Source organism: Sapajus apella, unplaced genomic scaffold (genome assembly GCF_009761245.1).
Source record: "Sapajus apella isolate SASKATOON/1434 unplaced genomic scaffold, GSC_monkey_1.0 scaffold23, whole genome shotgun sequence".
NCBI lineage: Eukaryota > Metazoa > Chordata > Mammalia > Primates > Cebidae > Sapajus > Sapajus apella.
In genome coordinates, this window is record NW_022436963.1 from 29141952 (window position 1) to 29162111 (window position 20160).

Here is a 20160-nt window from a genome sequence, read left to right on the forward strand (position 1 = left end):
AAAAATAAAATGAATGTAAGTCCACTTAACCTGCACATTATTATGAGGTTTAGAAATGTTGTGCATAAAGTGATGCTGATTAGGTATTCCACATATTAGTAGTTTTCATTATTGGTTGCATTTGGGACTGAACTCAAGGTGGACAAGGGAAAGAGAAGATTGAGCCCAGTAAGAGCAGATTCAGGTAAATACTAGGTAGAGGCTTTGAAGATTAAAAAAATACAAAAAGACATGTAAAGAAATTAATCTATAAAAGGGTAGAGTAATAGCTCGATTGATCTGGGTCTAATTGAGTAAATCGGGCCCAATAGCCTTTTTAAAAATATTACTGATTTACAATATTTTTAATTCTATAAGTCATTTGTAAAGTTCTGAACTGGCTTATTGGAGTGGAGAACAAAGGCCTTTATTCACCAGGAGCTGTGAATTCACTGGGCATAGTTGGAGAGAAAGTAAGAGATGTAGTTAAAACCAGATGGCAGATGGTATTTATTAATTTATTTTTGAGACAGGGTCTCACTCTGTCACCCAGGCTGGAGTACAGTGTTATGATCTCAGCTCACTGCAATCTCCACCTTCCAGGCTCAAGCGATTCTTGTGCCTCAGCCTCCTGAATAGCTGAGACTACAGACACACATTATCATGCCTGGCTAATTTTTGTATTTTTAGTAGAGACAGGGTTTCATCATGTTGGCCAGGTTGATTTTGAATTCCTGACCTCAGGTGATCCACCTGCCTTGGCCTCCCAAAGTGCTAGAATTACAGGCATGAGCCACTGCACCTGACCAGATGGCAGAAGACTTTAAATGTTTAATCTAACGATATGAAACAATGATAATGTTCTCCTTTTTGTAACATTTATAACATTTACAGGAGGTAAAGCACATTCACAAATCTTATTCATTATCTCATACATAGATTACTTCCTATGGTTATATTTGTTTTATGTATTGATGAATACCTATTAATAGAAATATGGCTGTTTTGAGTTGCCTTCTAGTGTATCTTCATATAGTTGGTTTTTATATTCTGACTTGAGTTTATCATTGCTATCTGTAAAAGGATTGGCCTGATGACATCTCCCATACCATTGCCAGAAGCAAGTCAGTTGTAAGTTCTATAGAGATGAAGAAACCATAAATAAGAGTGTCTGAATGAAGCACAAATTAATAGAAAAACTAGGAGAACTATGAATCCGGTTGGTTTAAGAGGCAATCTAAAGGCTAAAGGCTTCGCTTATTAAAATCAGAAGGAATGTTAGACATCATTCGGTCCAAACTTCTCTGAGTTCAAAGAGAAAGCAGGTATCCAGTCTCCAGACTACATTTCCAAAGCTGTTCTTACAAAACAAGTTATCAGCAAGTATGTGTATGTTTAATTCACAAGGTACTTTTTTTTTAACATGAAACTTACAAGAAATATTTAATAAAAAGCAAGGCTGCTTTGTATTGAATGAAGCCACCTTGCTGTGTATTAAATACTGAGAAGTTGAATGAATGTTGAAGGGAGTGACTTCCAAGAACCCTTGGAGCTTCATGGAATTGAGTTTGAAGACCCCTGTGAGGAGACTGATTGGTGTTGTGTGGGGAGTGGATGAGAGTCTGAAGCCAGAGAAGTGCAGATTGTCAGTGCTGAACAAACATCATAGCTTGACCTTGCCCTAAAATGCAATATGCATATTTCTTGTAGAGTTGGTCCTTCTTTTAGTGACTTCTGCCAGTTGGAAGTCAGAGGTTTAAGTCTGTAATAAAAAACTGGTAGACTCTCTTAAGTAGCACTGGAAAATGAGTATTCCTATTGCCAATACTGGGAACATTGAATTTGAGGTAAAGTGAGAATATCTTGATGATTCTGTCAGTTGTGTAAGAGTCCCAGGCTGGAGATAAAGATTTGGGAAGCATCTCTATATAGGTGTAAACTGAAGCCAAGTAATTATCTCCAGGCTCATAAGCTCTACTATCATTAAAATTCTTAAGCAATGTCAATGAAACTCCTGCATTCCCTGGAGATGATTCATCTTCTCTAAAATTGTATAAGCAACCAGGAATAACTGTGAATGTCTACATGTCATCTTTGTGATAGTAATTTAAAGAAGTTTTTGTTTGTTTGTTTGTTTGTTTTGCCATCGTATCCTTTCTTTTCAATTTTTGAGTTTCTAAGGTCTGAAGCATGTGTTGGCATTTCTTTCTTTTAGAAATTTCTGTTTTTAGAAAATTGAAGAGTTAAATACTCCTGAGAATTGTTTGACCCACTGAGTTTAAATTATATCTGCTTGCAATATAAATTATTATTGAATAAGATGCTTGCCCAATTCTAATGGCTGGAATACACAAATGTTGATTTTGGTCATTTCTGGCAGCTATTGAACAAAAGATTGAAAGGAAGAGATTGTTTATGTATCCAAGAGACAAACAGTGTCACAGGGTCAAATCTCAGCACAACCATTTAACCTTATATTTGAATTTGTAGTTTGAGAACAGCTTAAGGAGTCCTAGAAGAATTCTTTTGTTTCAAATCTTGAAAGAATATGGAAGTTCAAAATAGATGGTTCTCTTTTAATATGTTAATGTGTTTAACTCTGTTTAATATGTGAGATCTGCATATATTACCCCCCAAAAAAAGACATTTAGAAATGGCTTCTGAAATAATAGAACTGAAATAATGAACTAACCTGTTCAGACCTTCTTCTGAGCTGATACAGGTTGAGTATCTTTTACCTGAAATACTGGGGATTAGAAGTGTTTCAGATTTTAGATTTTTTAGGATTTTGGAATATTTAGACCCAAGCCTAATCATGAAGTTTATTTATGTTTTACGTATACCTTATACACATAGCCTGAAGGTAATTTATGTAATATTTTAATATTTTGGATAAGTTAATATATTAAACAAAGTGTTCACTGTATTTGACTACGACCAGTCTTATGAGATCAAGTGTGAAATTTTCCACATGTGGCATCATGGTAGTGCTTAAAATGTTTTGAATTTTAGAGCATTTCAGATTTTAGATCTTCAGATTAGGGATGTTTAACCTGTGTTTAAATATGGAGTTGTAAAATGAAGTTGAACCTTGATATTAAGTGATAAATACCCTGTACTCAATGCATTATCACAGAAGGGGGAGGGGCTAATGATATCTCTTATAATATGCTAAACTGGGATTTTTGTCATCAAAGGACTTTGAACGAGGTAAGCCCCCCCAAAAAATAAAGATATATGAGCCATTTTCATCAAGCACATGACTTCATTTATTCTAGTATGAAAAACTCACTCACTTAGATATGATTCATCCAATCTAAGTGTGCAAGAGTGAAAACTTTTACTACGTGGGCTTTTGCTTTGTAGATTTGCAATTGGCATGTTAAGATAAAAACTATCTCTCTTTGTCATGTCTATAAAATAATATTTCATTTCTGATTTTTATGAGCCCATGTTCAGATATGTACTTTGAGAGGCAAATGTTTATACCAGTTTAAATTTGTCTTCTATGAATTAATTTTACTTTAAAAACAAAGAAAGTACCAGGTGATCTCTCACAGACACTGAATTTGTTGTTGATTTCACCTTGGCCAGCACAAATAACTACCACTGACTATTCTTTTCCAACTCCTTGACCTCTATAACCCTGTGGGAAGAGATGAGACCTTCTATGCTTAACTAGTTGGAACTTTGCAAGGTCTTTTCAAAATTCTCTCCAGTCCCTCCCTTCTCTGCCCCACCTGCTTTTTGAGATTGCAAGGTTTTGCTTCCAGCTTTCTGCATTTTTGAAAGAAAGCAATAAGTAAGCCCAAGTGTTACAGGAAATCCATGACATTGAAGTTTCTGTCTCTGCATGTGGTTTTGATGTTTCCTTTTTGAACTCCAACTTGACATTGCTTCATAAGTTACATTTGCCCTTCCATCTTTTTTCCTTACTCTCTTTCAAAAGTTTGGCTTTGTTGTTAATATTCCACACAGATTTCTGTGGCTTTTCTTGTTTGCTTTGTTTTCATGGACTCTGTAGGGGGTAAATATTCAGCAGGTTGAATGTGAAATCAGGCATACAACTACATTAGCCCTATCAGGGTTACACATCAAATTCTCCAAGCAGAGAACCTTTTTAGCTTCCTTTGCATTAGCAGCAGGAAGATAAAGAACAACGAAGACTTGCAGCTCTTTTCAGGATGTAGGTTATAACCCTTCATTCAAGTTAATGCTTGTTGATGTTCTAAATTTTTTTGAAGTTGACCCTTCTGGCCTCTCCTCATATGCAGCAATGCATCATCCCATGAGTAGAGGATTTGTAAAACTGTGTTTTGCTCCTTGAAAAACATAAAATTGCTTATAGACAAGAAAAGAAAAAAGCAGCATTTATTCAAGGGCCTAGAGACCTCTGCTGGTTAAGTGACTTGTTGAGTGTTTTTCTAGTTTTGTTGATTATTGAAAAGGTAAAATATACAGTTTGACCTCAACAGTAGCCATTTCCTTTTGAATTAAATTATGGGTGATTTGAAGCCTGGTTGAAGGAAGATGCTGAGGTCAAGTCAACTGGAAGAGATGTTAAGAATAATGAGTAGCATCTCCTAATTAAATACTGACATCAACTTTGATTATTAGATTTACCTTGATAGACATTACCCTGTAGAAATGCCCTGTGAACACATTAAATTCCAGAATGACAGCTATGGTTCTTCTGCATGACTTTGGGCTGAAGGTCTTCTACCTAAATATATTTATCATTATTCCTAATGGCATGAATTGTGCTTGAGGCAAGATTTGATATTTATGAAGACTTTTTATGGAACATGGAATTAACATTGTCTTTATATCTACTGAAAATAAGGAAAGAAAATGTGACTTCAATGAAGTACAGAAAATATGGTATCATTTGGGTGGCAGGGGTAGTGCATGGCAGTGGGCAATGAGGGAATTCAGTGCTGCTTTGAATTCCTGTGTTAGACTGTGGGCAGGACTTGATTTCCTGAGAAGGTTTGATAAAAATCAGGACTCATTTAAAGAGTTGGGCTTCTAGCATCATATTCCTATAGATAACATTCTATCAATATGAAATCAATAATCAACAATGATGATAGTCTTAAAGGAGAAAGGAGTCACAAAATTTATCTATACAACATGTGTGAGTGAAGTATATTAGTTAGGGTCATGCTAAGCTATTCTAACAAAGGAGACTCCAAAATAAAGTAGCTTAGATAAGAAGTTTATTTGTCTCTCACATTATTTTCCCCAAAACTGGCAGATGGGTTGGAGCTGCTTTGCTCCACATGGTCATTCATGGTCCAAGGCTGACAGGTCAGCATTTTCATCCTATGTAGCTTCCATGTCTGCATCCAAGGCTATTTCAATTGTCAGTTTTTTCCAGTCAATGTGAAGGGGCAAGAAGAGGTTAGGCAAAGTATCTTTCAGTAAATAACCCAGAAGTTGCTGTCACCACTTTCACACATATACAGTTGGCATGAACTTGGTTACATGATTACCTCTAGCTGCAAAGCGGTCTGGCAAATGTAGTGCATACTTGGGAATACACCAGCCCAGTCAAAAGCAGGAGGGGGATGAGGGGAAGATACTCTCTACTGAAAGGGAAAAAAGGAATAATGGAATAGTAGATACAGGAGAGGGACAGTTAGTTTTGCCATATGATATTTGTAGCTTTATCCATTTTGCCTTTAGACATTAAAAGACCACAATATGAACTACAAAAACAGTATTCACATTAGGGCATGTGCACCTCCCTGAACATCTACCCAGACTTGTTATATGCATAACATCTGGAAAAGGAATTTTATTATAAGTGTGTTTTTGTTCTTTGATTGCATATGATAAAGATAGATTAAGTCTACCCTGAATATATACAACTTTTCTCTGCCTTTTGAACTGCTATAGCCCAACCTAATTGGATTCAAAAAATAAATGATATTCACGTGGCCATGGAAGAAAATGTCTTCTGGGAATGTAAAGCAAATGGAAGGCCTAAACCTACATACAGGTGGCTAAAAAATGGTGAACCTCTGCTAACTCAGGTAAGCAAATTAATGGTAACTGTGTCTTAGTCTTGACTATCATGTGTAATATGGCCTCATTGCCATGGAAATGTGAGAATGGTGAATTGTTTCTAAAATAATATACAATGAAACAAAAGTATAGTGGAAAAAGTGAAAGTGAATTCAATTGATAAATAGAAAGTGCACATAAATTCAATTCTCCAGCCTTCAATTAAGTTCTTGTACTGGATCTTTGGTCTTCAAAGATTAATATCTGTGGCTTTATAATGGGAAAGTTATGCAGAAGGTCTGGAACATGCAATTGTGCTAAGATACAAAGGAAGATACATTCCAGGATCCACTACGAGAAAAGTGGTATTGACACAATACAGGATGTCCAGCTAAATAGAGAAACACTCTGACAAAGAAATCTGAGTGAAGCAGGGGCAGAGTGGGAGACCCTGAGAATGAGGAACAATTGTGTCCAATTTAATTTTCCTTATGTATTTTCCTACTGAGCTTCAAATGTTAATTGAAATTTGACATTTTCCTCAGGTTCCAAATTGAGAGGCAGTCTCATGCTCAGATTTCTTCCTCCAGGAGGCCACACAGGAAACAGTGCCTGCTTGGAACAATGGCCCCCGCATGAATTTATGCAACAGGAAGAGAAAAGGGGCTGTTTTGCCTAACCCGTCCCCTGCCTCATGTTACCTTCTCCATTTGTTGGAAGGGCTCCAGCTTGTCCATGATTCTGTCAATTATAAAAGCCAAACTCAAACAAATTGCAAAAGTATAGGTACCTAGGTACTGGTATTTTTCCTTCCATTGTGTAATTGTTACCAGAATGCCAGGGGGTTGGCCTAGGTCTTGTTGCTTGCTGTATGGAGAGCCAATCACTGCGGCAGTGAGTATTGCCAGGAAATAAGGCCTTGTTCAGCTGCTTTAGCAAAGAGAATGGGAGATCATTCTCAAATCCATCTCTCTAAATGACTAAAATTGGGAATTCCTGTAGCTCGGGAAGGGATGAAGCTATGTGCAGAAAGGAATTAGGGAGGGGTACAGAGACAATCATGACAGATGGAGGGTTTGGTGTCTCACATCTAGATGCCATGATCTGGTGAGTCTGAGTCCCTTGCTTGAGGGTCAGCCTCCTGAGGAGTTAACTCAGATGTGACCAAGATAAGTTTCAAGTTTTAAAATTAGGCAGCTCAGTAGCTCAATTTCTGTGTTTATTCAGAAACCAGTAATTATCATTTCTGTGGGACGATTGGTCTGGTTTCATAATGTGAGGGAATACGGATGTCTAGATTTTATCAAAGTCTAATAAAGCATTCACTCAGCTAACTTACGACCCTGTGGCAAACAGAAAACTAGTGCCTCTTTATATATATATAATGTAATAAATATATATATATATGGTTTTTTTTATTGCCAAGTCCCCTGGAGAGAAGGACATCCTTTTTGATACTTATGAAAATTGATACCCAAGTTGTATATCCTCAAGGTGACAAATCAGGAAGATCTGTGCCACATACTAACTTTGCTTCCTTCACGTTGGCCGCCAGATGGTCCTCAGCTTAAATCACATCACTGACAGCAATAAACTAAGGGAATATTAAACTATTAATATCTACATGTTTTAGTACACCTCAACTGATATTAAATATTTGCCTCTGTTTCACCCAAGATTGTAATCTTATTAACCTTCAAAGTGTCATTTGCCCAAAATTTGAGTGTTTTAAGCACTCTAAACAGTAAATTTGGTTATATTTCAAAACCCCCTAACTCTGGTTAGTACAAAGCCTTAAAGTAAAAAAGCATTTTAAATGTCAAGTTCTTCTGTTTAGAGGGGATATTAATCTGAATGGCTTCACTATTAAATCAATGAAAACTCAAGAGAATCCTACAATTTAAATTCCATTTACCAACTGATGTACTGGTTGTTCCATTTAGCATCTTACCTGCCACAAATTTAGTTGACAGATAAATAGATCGTGTTATGTAAATTGCTTATATGATGGCTATTTTCTTCCCATTAAGCTTCCTTCATATTGCACATGGTAAAATTTCCTTAAAGTCTCAGATGTAGAAGGTCATTGTTTTTATGTTCCTCTTTTCTTTCACAGGATAGAATTCAAATTGAGCAAGGAACACTCAACATAACAGTAGTGAACCTCTCAGATGCTGGCATGTATCAGTGTTTGGCAGAGAATAAACATGGAGTTATCTTTTCCAATGCAGAGCTTAATGTTATAGGTGAGTCTTTATACTGGCAAGAAAAAAAACACAACTCTTTAAATCACTAAACTAACTTGTTCTTTGCCAAGCGTAAGTGTTCAAGCCAAGAAAAGGAGTAAAGAAATCTTTAGTCCAAAGGTACTACTCCAGAAACAAGTAATAAGCAAATCTATAAGCAACAACAAGAGAACACTTTCTAAATCAGCCTCTTCGATGCTTACAATGGGGACCATGCTTCCCTTGGCACTCATTTTTATTCCTGTATTGACTGCACTTCTAAATTGAGCAAAGTTTTTGAGATGCTTTTTGGAGCCTGCTGCTGATTTGGTGCAAACTTGAGCTTGGAGGGAATAAGAGCTGACTTGATTTGGAAAGGCTTATTTGAACAGCTGACAGAATAAACCCTGTTCTTCCACATCTGAATTTTTCCAGACTATGCATTAATGATCTTTCCCCCAGCTACATCTTTCATCGTGTGCCATTTCCTACCTCCTCTTCAGTTGCATTGACTTTTCTGTTCTGCATATTCACCATCCTCCCTTCCTCTGTAGGCCACTGGTATGTAGTGAGCGCATCCTTTGCCTGAAACACTTTTCCTTTCTTCTTCATTTCTGTAACTCCTTCTCATTTCCCATATCCCAGCTTCATTGGTGGTTCCTCAGAAAATCATGGTTGGGTCAACTCTTCCTATTACAGGTTTTTATACTTTTACTTCTCCTTTATGACAGTTACAGTTTACATTTATTTATGTGATTTTTCTGTCTTTGTCTTCCACCATATTTTAACTTCCCCATGATATCAAGGATCATATTTGGTTTAATTTATCATTTTATTCCCAGGACTTAATACAGTATTGAAACACATAGTATGCACTCAATAAATATTGAATGAATGTAAAAATGAATGAGTGTGTTGAATGAAGAAGTTGAGAGATTATTTTATTAAAATGAATTAATAAATTAAGTCAGTAAATAATTAAAAGCATAGTTGAGTGAACAGATAAATCTATGGACATTAAAAAAAAAAGTTAAGACCAACAACTTGCATAATCCTATAGAAAAATCTTGAATGTATCTATTGTTATAAAAGAAAAGATGATAATGAAAACTAAAAACAAAAAAACAAATGTAAATGATTTGGGAACTGCTTCCTTTTTAGAGGCTTTAAGGAGTCATTCTCCTTGGTGAGAGCATAATAGAAGATTATGAATAAGAGAAAAATATCACACAAAGGAGTTAATTCACGTGCTCTGATCAATTGTTTCAGAGTCCTGACTTTCCCTTCTGGAAAACATTCATTGATGCCTAGCATGTAAATCTTGCATGTAGAAGTAAATTCTCTCAAGTAGAATGTACTTCCATCCTGTACAATGTAAAAAAATAGAAAGAAAGAAAAACTTCCACAACTGCTCTTGTCATTAAGTTCTTTAGCATTGACCCAAATCCCATCCAAAATAATGATTGCGAGATTTCATAGGGATGGAGCCTTTTTGAAAGAGGCCTCCTAATGGTTCTGTGCTTTGGGAATAAGCATCAGCTTGGCTAGGCCTACTGGAAGACTAAACACACATACCTCTCATCCTATAAATATTAGGAACAATACTTTTCAACTCCTTCCAGGACAAGTTCAATTGTTCCCTTCTGCCCAGTTTTGCTAACTATTGGTATTTGGAACTGACTCTTTTGGAGCACAGTTCACCATGGCAGATTGCTTAGGAGTTTCTTCTGAAACAAGTATGTTCTCTATTCTGCTATATATCAGCTAGTTGGAAGAATGGCTACAAGTGAGATGTGTCCTAATGAAATGAATCATAGTGTCTCAAAACCTTCTGGATGAGTACTAGCCAATTTATGTGTCTAGGGACCCCTTTATAATTTTAAAAGATTTTGTAGTCCCCTTTATTGAAATAAGAAAAGCTGATAGAAAAAAATGACTCCAATAATGTAAGAAAGGCTGTTTAATGATTTTTATCTAGAGTGCCTACCCATAGCTGAAAATAACAGAATATATGTGTATGCATACGTGCACGCATAATGGCTTAAAGCCACCTTTGCCTACCCCTTCCCCCTCTCTCTAGTAACAGGATTCAAAGCCTGTTAGCTACAAACCACTGCTCCAACTTTTACATTAAGGGGTTTATTTAAAAATCATTTCCAATTGGAACTGCCTAATTACAAATGAATTTTTGATCTGAGCACTTTAAGCTTCCCAATGCCAGCAAACTAGAAGTGTTAGTCTGTTTAAGCTGCTATAACAAAAATACCATAAACATGGTGGCTTATAGACCACAAATTTTTATTTCTGATAGTTCTGGAAGGTGAAAGTGTGAGACCAGGCTGCCAGCATGGCTGAGTTCTGGTGAAAACGCTCTTCTGGTTTGCACACTGACAACCTCTCACTGTGTCTTCACACGGCAGAAGGTGTGAAGGTCTCTTGGGCTTCTTTTATTAAGGGTAATAATCCCATTCATAAGGCACTTCACCCCATAAGGGCTTCACCTCTTAAAGGTCCTGCCTCTTAGTGCCATCACCTTAGGGTTTAGGATTTCAACATAGGAATTTTGGAGGGACACAAACATTCAGACCATACCACTAGAGCAGTGAAGATAAAATGAAAATGCCTGAGAAATTATTTAACCATGTTTAACATGAGAACAATAAAGGCATGTCATCAAATTATATAGTCCAAACAAGTTGTAAAAATGTAAGATTTGCAGGAATTAAGGAAAGGGAGTCTGGCTAATGGGTTGGGTTAGAAAGCTAAGCCCTGAAAAATTTAGATTTTGAGAAACACAAAGAATATTCCAGATCGGAATGAAATGGCTGGAACAAAGACTCAAAATTACAAAATATCTGAGGTAGTTTCTTGCACATAGAGAATCTTGAATGTTTTTTAAAAATGTTGACTCATCAGTGGATGAGTGGGCAAACAAAATTTGGTGTGTGTGTGTGTGTGTGTGTATGTATACACACACACACACACACACAGTAGAATACTATGTAGCCATAAAAAAAGAAGAAAATCCTGTCATTTGTGACAAGAAGGATGAACCTGGAGGATATCATCCTACGTGAAATATCAGGCACAAAAAAACAGGTGTCACATGATCTCACTCATATGTGGGGTCTAAAAAAGTTTATCTCAAAGAAATAGAGCAGAATGGTGGTTGCCAGGGGCTGGGAAAATTGGTGGGGGAGGGTTGGGAAGATGTTGTTTAAAGAATACAACATTTCAGTTAGATGGGACAAACAATTTGAAGCACTCTTTGGATAGCACAATTATTACAATTAATAACAAGATATCATATTCTCAAAAAATGCTGAGGGAGTGGATGTTAAGTGTTTCACCACAGAAATAACTATATAAGGTAATTTACGTTAATTAGCTAGATTTAGTCATTCTACAATGTATATATATATTTCAAAACATGTTGTATGTAATACAATTGTATGTGTCAATCAAAAACTAAAATAATAAATAAAAATTTTGATTTAAATACATAAAGCATATGTGGGCAAAATTTAAACTTAAAAAAGAAAGATGGAAAAGTCATTAAGGACCAGTTTTGGAGATTCTTGAATGACAAGCTTAGAAGTTCCCTATTTAATATCCATTTTTCCTTCCAAAAACTCACAGTAATATATTTCAGGTGAATTGAAGGGTGGTTAAGTATTGAGGTGGATAAACCCCTAGAGTCCCTCTTAAATGAATGAGGGAGAAGACATCTGACTATTTAAAAACACACAGAAATTAACATTGGTTAACATGGGTAAGCTATAACATGATTGTTCCTTATGCAGCAGTAATAGTTTGGCTCTTTTGGATCAAATAACTGAATTGTCATTACCTGTATTAGAATCATGATGATGCTGAATTGAACAAAGAAACAAAATGGAAACAAGATGATATCTTAAGATTATCTCTTGGCTGGGCTTGGTGGCTCACACCTGTAATCCCAGCATTTGGGGAGGTCGCGGTAGATGGATCATCTGAGGTCAGTAGTTCCAGACCAGCCTAGCCAAAATGGCAAAACCCTGTCTCTACTAAAAATACAAAAATTAGCTGGACATGGTGGTGCACGCCTGAAGTCCCAGCTACCTGAGAGGCTGAGGCAGGAGAATCACTTGAACCCAGGAGGCAGAGGTTGCAGTGAGCTGAGATTGCACCACTGCACTGCAGCCTGGGTGACAGAGTGAGATTCTGTCTCAAAAAAATAAAAAAGATTATCTCTTGATGATCTGTATAAGAACAACAACAAAAAAATATGTTGGTTCCACCTATTGATTAAATATCAGGAACCTCCAATGCTGTAGAGGAGATTCCTTTTCACGTTGGGTAATAGCCCTATAGTCATGAATAAGAGATGGTTAGAAAGCATATATTTAATAGGTTTTTCCCTTAGTTTTATTTTATGTGTTCTGTCTTGGTATTTAATATGTATGTAACATGTCTGTATTTAATGGATTAACTGCTAAATAATTAATCTGTGTGCTGGGTGATTTACTCACTGGATAGGCAAACACCATAGAGAGACTTTTATCTTGAGATCAGTATATTGGTAGGCCTGGTTATGAGTACATCAAATGGAAGTGTGCTTGTTTATGACTGACTATTACAATTGATAGTTTATTATTTCCCAAGGCAACTGTTCCCAGACCTTTTCGGCTACATGATCCCGAGTCATGGGTAAGATTCACTTGTGGGATATACGCCTGTGGGTATCCCTGATGTTGCTTCTTAGGTGATAACCATCATTCCATCCCTCTTCCCCACTCATGAAGGTGTGTGAATTACAATTGGAGTGAATAGAGTCTTGTAATCATGGGGAGACTGAATCTTCTATAAATAAAAAGCAATGATAGCTAAGGTATTTTGTTGGTGAAAAAAATAACTTTTCTAGAGTAATAATTCTACTCAGGTTTAGTATTTACGCCCACTTAGATGATCATATTGGTAATGGGGACTGCTGATTAAATTGCCAAATGTGAAATCACTGGGTAAATATAGAGGATAGCTAAGGTCTCCAAAGCAAGTCTGGGGCAAGTATTCAGGTATTTGCAATTCACTGAAAGAGTGTTCTCCAGGGAAAACCTGTAAGGAAAAGCAGAATAAGGAAGAAGGAGGAACCAAACAAGAATGGGATCTTAGGTGAAGTCTAGCCTAATTCTAATTACCAGAAGGGAGATTTCTGGAACATAAACTGTACCTCAGACCCATTTCCACCTTGAGATAATGAGGCTAGCTTTTAAAAAAAATCTCCATATTACTCCCTCCCTAAGGCTACCCTTAAGCAAGGTTGCAGAAGTGGTAAGGGTCAAAAGTCTTTAATTTTGCTTACTATGAGGGTATTGTGAAAAAAAAATTTGATTTTACAATGGGAAGTGCTATTCCTAATGGTGAGTGGGTACCTGCCCAGTGGTCTTTTGAATATGACGTGACTTTTCCAGGACTGTATAGTAGAAGAGAAGTAGCTTCTACCCTGAGGAAATTATGTCTAATGGTTCAGTATCACAGGGGTTTTCCTGGCCTGTATGGTGGAACACATCTGACCCTGGCAGGACACTCAAATACCGTAAAGTAACTGATGGCCCAATTAAAGTGAGGTGCAGCCTTCAGCAATTATCTGGTTAATTTGGCATCTATCCAGATGATTGGCTCCCAAATTAGAAAAACATTAAGGCTAAACTAAAAGTTATTTCATAGGGAGTTTCACAAGTGCTCATCTGCATCTAAGTCTGATTTCTCAACTGCCTCGTTGAGCCAGATTACAAAATAATCAAATGTGCTGAGTGTGATCAACATCTAATGAGAGGACAAATGCCTTTCTTACGCAACTGCAGTCATCTAGGCAAGAGCTTTACTTAAGTTATCATGAAGAGGGAAGCTGTGCATTGGCTCTTAAAATCAAATTTGGCATCTTTATCAAGTTATTGAGCGTATACTTACCAGTAGTAGGAGGATGCCATTACTCACTTTACTGTGAAAACTAACAGAATTACATATGAAAGCCTTTGTAAACTTAAAGGTGTTTATCGCAATATTAAAAGGTTTTTGGCTTTTTTTTTTCTCTTAGTATTCATACCAAAAACTTGCAGATAGTTATGATATCAGTAAATCCCATTTCTGTGGTTCTCAATTTTTGTGCAGATTAGTTATCTGGGGAACTCCCATACTTTTAATCAACTAATTCAGTCTCTGGGCATGAGACCTAGACATTTTTCTTTAAGCTCCCCAGGTGTGACTCCAAAAAACAACAGAATTGGGCTACTGTTGTTTTAATTGATCAGGTTTATAAAGCCATTGAATTTTTCTAAAATATCGATTCTCAAACTTTATTATGCATCAGAGTCATCTAGAGGACATGTTCATACACAGGTTACTGAGCCCTACCCTGAGAATATCCGATACGGTAGTTCTAGGGTGGAACTTGGGAATTTACATTTTTAACATGTTTCTGGGTGATGTTGATGCTGACGCGGCTGATCCAAGACCACCCTTGAGAACCACCACCCTAAGATAGGAAATCTGTCCTACACAGAGGGCTTTTGTTGCTGTTGTTGTTGTTTTTAAAAATTGAACATAGTCTCCCTACCACAACGTCTGATTTTAGATCAAAAAGCACTCTGCTCTTCTGTCAGTTTGCTGAGAATGATTGTTTCCAGGTTCATCCATGTCCCTACAAAGGCGTGTGTACCTATGCAACAATTTTGCATGTTCTTCACATGTACCCCAAAACCTAAAATGCAATAAGATAAATAAATGGGGAAAAAAAAGCACTCTGAATCCCAAGAACCCCTGTATAAGGGAAAGAGCAGGCATCAGAGATTCCAACCATGGCTGAAGGCCCCATTTCAACAAGAGAATGACTAGGAATAAAGCACAGAGAATGTCTTGACAGACTACAATGTGATAATTGAGCTAAGGTGTTGCATGGTGTGACTGTCATAAAGTCAACTGAGGGGAGACATTGAAAGCTGATAAATATTGTGATAAACATTATGATAATCCCTTATATCAGTTCCCCCAAAGAAATGCAGTCAGTGAGTTAGAGTTTAAAATATTACTCTAGAATGCAGCCGAAGGCATCACTGAGCATTAATACTTTATACACTACCCTATAACCAAAATCTCTGACTCTTCTGTAAAACTGCTGTGAAGGGATTATCCATCTTGAAGTCCATAGTCCTTTACATAAAGATATTTCCAATAAATTCCTCATAAAATGTAAAACTTATCATAAAAATGTAGAACTTCTCTCTTAAAAGGAGAAAAGTTTACGTCTTCTAGTAAACAAGTAAAGTTTTTCATCAGTCAGCAGGAAATATGTTATTTTTCTCTTTGCCCAGTCTGGGACTAATTTAACTCTGTTGTACTAATTCTAGTGAGATTGTTTTCTACTCTTCCCCTGTTTGAGATGCGTCATATTTTAATGTATTTACTACTTTATGTGTTTTACCATTATCTACCTCAAGTCTCTTTGAATTTGTGAATAAATAAATGAAGTAACCATTTTTCCCCCTCCACGACCTTTTGGCAAAATTGATTGCATTTGGGGAGCCTAATCTAAGGAGTATTAATTAGATTGACATTCAAGATTTGGTATGGGGGTTGATGTCACCACAATAGCCAAATAGGAAGGCCCAGACCCTTTTTCCCCAATGGACCAATTGCTATTGAGAGAAATAAAACCAGTTAAGAGATTTCTGCACTCCAGTCAAGTGTAAAACCAATAACATTAAAGCACTTTAGGAAAATTTATGGCACTTGCTTGCTAGACCACCTTCCACTCCCTGCAACATAACACAGAGCTATCAGTAGAAAACTTCCAATTCCTAATTTTCTGGAGAGGGAAAGAGAAGAGTGGAAGATACATCTAATATTTTTATTTTTGAGGGGGAAGTATTACCCAAGGGAGTGGTTTCTGTTTTGCCTGAATCTAAATGATGACAGAAACTGGGCTTTGTGGGAGACCCCCTGAGAACAAAGGCCATCAACGTGGCTTGGTCTGCTATCAGCCTGTACCACAGGCACTAAGGGAGCTCCAGCACCAACAGAGAAAAATCTAATGCTTCGTGCCACACTAGAAAGTCCAAAGTACCTGATATAGAGACCAAGGGAAGCTTGTGAGTAGAAAGACGGGAAGCTCTTGAGTAGAAACCAACAAATCTTCAATTAGGGTTTTATATACAAAAGCCCAGACAATACGCATCATTAGCAAAGGCTTGAGAGATCTGCATAATCTCTAGCTAGACTGATTGCTCTCAGACTGCAAAGACTGGCAGAAGCATCTGATTTTTCAAATGCCAGGATTCCAACAGAAGATAATAGAGCACACAAAGAAACCAGAAGACATGGCCCAACCAAAGGAACAAATTATATCTACCGAAATCAATCCTAAAGAAACACAGGTAAATGATTTGCCAAAGAATTCAAATTACTCTCATAAAGATAGTCAAAGAATTAAAAGACAGTACAGATAGATAAATGAGAGTATCAACAGAGATTAAAGATGAAAACAAATCCCAAAAAATTCTGGAACTGAAGAATACAATAAGTGAATTTAAAATGCAATACTCAATTGACTAGAGAGATTTAACAACAGGCTTGACCAGACAGGAAAAAAAAAATCAGTGAATTTGAAGACCGATCATTAGAAATTATTGAGGCAGAGGAGCAGAAAGGAAACAAAAAATGAAGAAAAGTGAAGAAAGCTGAAGGGCCTATAGGACACCATCAGGTGCAACAATATAAGTATTATGTAATTTACAGTGAATAAAGAGAGAAAAAGACAGAGAGCCTATCTGAAGAAAAAATGGCTGAAAACTTCCCAAGTATGGACAAGAAAATGGACTCACAAACTTTAGAAGCTCAAAAACTGCAGCTAGGATGAACTCAGAGAGATATACACTGAGACACATCATAATCGGTATCAAAAGTCAGAGACCAAAAGAAAACCTTGAAAGCAGCAAGAGAAAAGCAACTCATCACATACAAGTATGCATCTATAAGATTATCAACAGATTTATCAGCAGAAAGTGCATGCTAGAAGGGAGTGGGATGATCTATTCAAAGTGCTGAAAGAAAGAGCTGCCAATCAAGAATACTATATCTGGCAAAACTATCCTCCCAAAATGAGGAAGAAATTGAAACTTTCCCAGGTAAACAAAAGCTAAATGAGTTTATCACCACTAGATCTACTCTACAAGAAATGCTGAAGGGAGTCCTTCCACTTGTAATGAAAGGATCACAAACAATACAAAACCATATGAAAATTTAAAACTCCCAGCTAAAGGTAAACATACAGACAAATATAAAATCCTATAGTATTGGAGGTACTTTTATTAATAAATCTGATATAGAGTTTTTTTTTAAAGTATAAAAGGTAGCTATAAATCTACATTAATAGCTATACAATACGAAAGGAGGTAATTTGTGTCATCAGTAACATAAAGTGGGGGAGCAGGATGTAAATAAAGGGAATTTTATATGTGATTGAAGTTAAATTGTTGCCAGCTTGAATAGAGTATTATAACTTTAAGATGTGCTATATAATTACAGTGTTAACCACAAAGATAGTATCTATACATATATACACTAAGGGAAATGAGCAGGGAATCAAAACATCATTTTAAAAAATCAAGGCAACACAAGGCTGGGTGCAGTGGCTCATGCCTGTAATCCCAGCACTTTAGGAGGCTGAGGCAGGCAGATCACTTGAGGCCAGGAGTTCAAGACCAGCCTGGCTGATGTGGTGAAACCCCATGTCTAGTAAAAATACAAAGTTTAGCTGGGCGTGGTGCCACATGCCTGTAATCCCAGTTACTCTGGAGGCTCAGGCATGAGACTCGCTTGAACCCGAGAGGCAGGGGTTGCAGTGAGTGAGATCACAACACTGCACTCCAGCCTGGGTAACAGGGTGAGACTCTGTCTCAAAAATAAATAAATAAAATTAAAACAAATAAAAATCAAGGAAACACAAAAGAAGACAGAAAGAGAAGAAAGGGGAAAAACAAAAGTTACAAGATACATAAAACAATTGAACAAAATGGCAATTATAAGCCCTTCCCTAATTATCTCTAATTATTTTAAATGTAAATGGATTAAATGCCCCAATTAAAAGATATAGATTGGGTGGATTAAAAATAAACAGGATCTAGCTATTTGCTGTCTAGAAGAGGCACACTTTAGATCTAGGGGAACACACAAGCTGAAAATGAAAGAATAGAAGAAAATATTCCATGCAAACCAGAACCTAAAGAGAGCAGGAGTGACCATATTAATATCAGACCAAATAAACTTTAAGACAAAAACTGTCACAAGAGAAAAACATTATATAATGATAAAAGGATTGATTCATCAGAAAGATACAGCTATTAGAACTATGTATGCACCTAACATTAGAGTTTCCAAGTGTATGAAGCAAACAATAGTAGGATACTTGGATACTCTAGTTTCAATTATGGATAGAACAATCAGACAAAAGACGAATAAGGAAACAGAGGATGTGAACAACACTATATGACAGTTGGACATAACAAACATATAAAGAACACTGCACCCTACTACAACAGAATATGAAATCTACTCAAGCACACATAGGAACAGTGTCTAATAGAGACCATATGTTAGGATACAAATAAGTTTTAACAGATTTAAGAAAATTGAAATCATACATAATATTCTCTCTGACTATAATGGAATTAAATGAGAAATTGATAGCAGAGAGAAAACAGGAAATCCACACATATGTAAAAATTAAACAACTCATTCTTAAGCAACCAGTGGGTTGAAGAAGAAGTCATAGTGTAATTTAGAAAATATCAGGAGACAAATGGAAATGAAACTACAACATACCAAAACTTATGGATGCAGCAAAAGCAGTAATAAGAGTGAGGTTAGTGATGATAAATACTTACAATAAAAAAGAAGAAATATCTCAAATCAGCATCCTAACTTTGCACTGCAGAGAGCTAGAAAGATTTTTAAAACTGACAAATCAACAAAAGTAACAAAATAATATATGTTAGAGCAGAGATAAAGGAAATACAGAATACAAAAATAATAGGAAAAAAATCAGTGTAAGCAAGCGATGATTTTTAAAAAGATCAACCAAACTGACAAATCCATAGTAGACTGAGAACAAAGAGAGAAGACTCAAATAAATAAAATCAGAAATTAAAGAAGAGACATAAAACAAATGATTCAGAAGTAAAAAGGAGTGTAAAAGACCACTATAAATAATTATGCACCAAAAAATTGGATAACCTGGAAGGAACAGATAAATTGCTAGAAACATACAACTGCTTAAGACTGAGTCTTGAAGGAATAGAAAATGTGATAGACTTATAACTAGTAAGGAGATTGAAGCAGTAATTTCATCCTCCTAATAAAGAAAATCCCTGGACCAGATGCCTCACTGGAGAATTCTACCAAATATTTAAAGAATTAACACTAGTTTTTCCCAAACCCTTCAAAAGAATTGAAGAACTGGGACCACGTTTAAACTCATTCTGTAAGCTCAACATTATCCCAAAATCAAAAACAAACAAGAATGCAAAAAAACTACAGAACATAACCCTGATGAACATTGATCCAAAAATCCTCAACAAAATACTAGCATGCTGAATTCAGCAGCACATTAAAAGGATTATACCTGAAATGCAAAAAATGGCTCAAAAATCAATATAGTATGCCACATTAACAGAATGAAGGACCAGAACCACGTGATTACTTCAACTGCTGAAGAAAAAGCATTTGACCAAATTGAATACCATTTCTTTCTTTCTTTTTTTCTTTCTTTCCTTTCTTTCTTTTCTTTCTTTCTTTCTTTCTTTCTTTCTCTTTCTTTCTTCTTTCTTTCTCTTTTTCTTTCTTTCTTTTCTTTCCCTCTTTCTTTCTTTCTTTCCCTCTTTCTTTCTTTCTTTCCCTCTTTCTTTCTTTCTTT

General features: G+C 36.3%; 1 protein-coding gene across 6 annotated transcripts in view; it reads left to right on the forward strand.

The window, feature by feature from the left end:
* The window catches only part of CNTN4 (contactin 4), a 969481-nt gene that overhangs the window by 801349 nt on the left and 147972 nt on the right, over window positions 1-20160 (forward strand). For all 6 annotated transcript variants that reach the window (XM_032289676.1, XM_032289672.1, XM_032289675.1 and 3 more), the window contains 2 exons: window positions 5881-6017; window positions 8105-8234. In XM_032289676.1, coding sequence (XP_032145567.1) covers window positions 5881-6017; window positions 8105-8234 — 267 coding nt within the window. The remainder of the gene's footprint in view (window positions 1-5880; window positions 6018-8104; window positions 8235-20160) is intronic.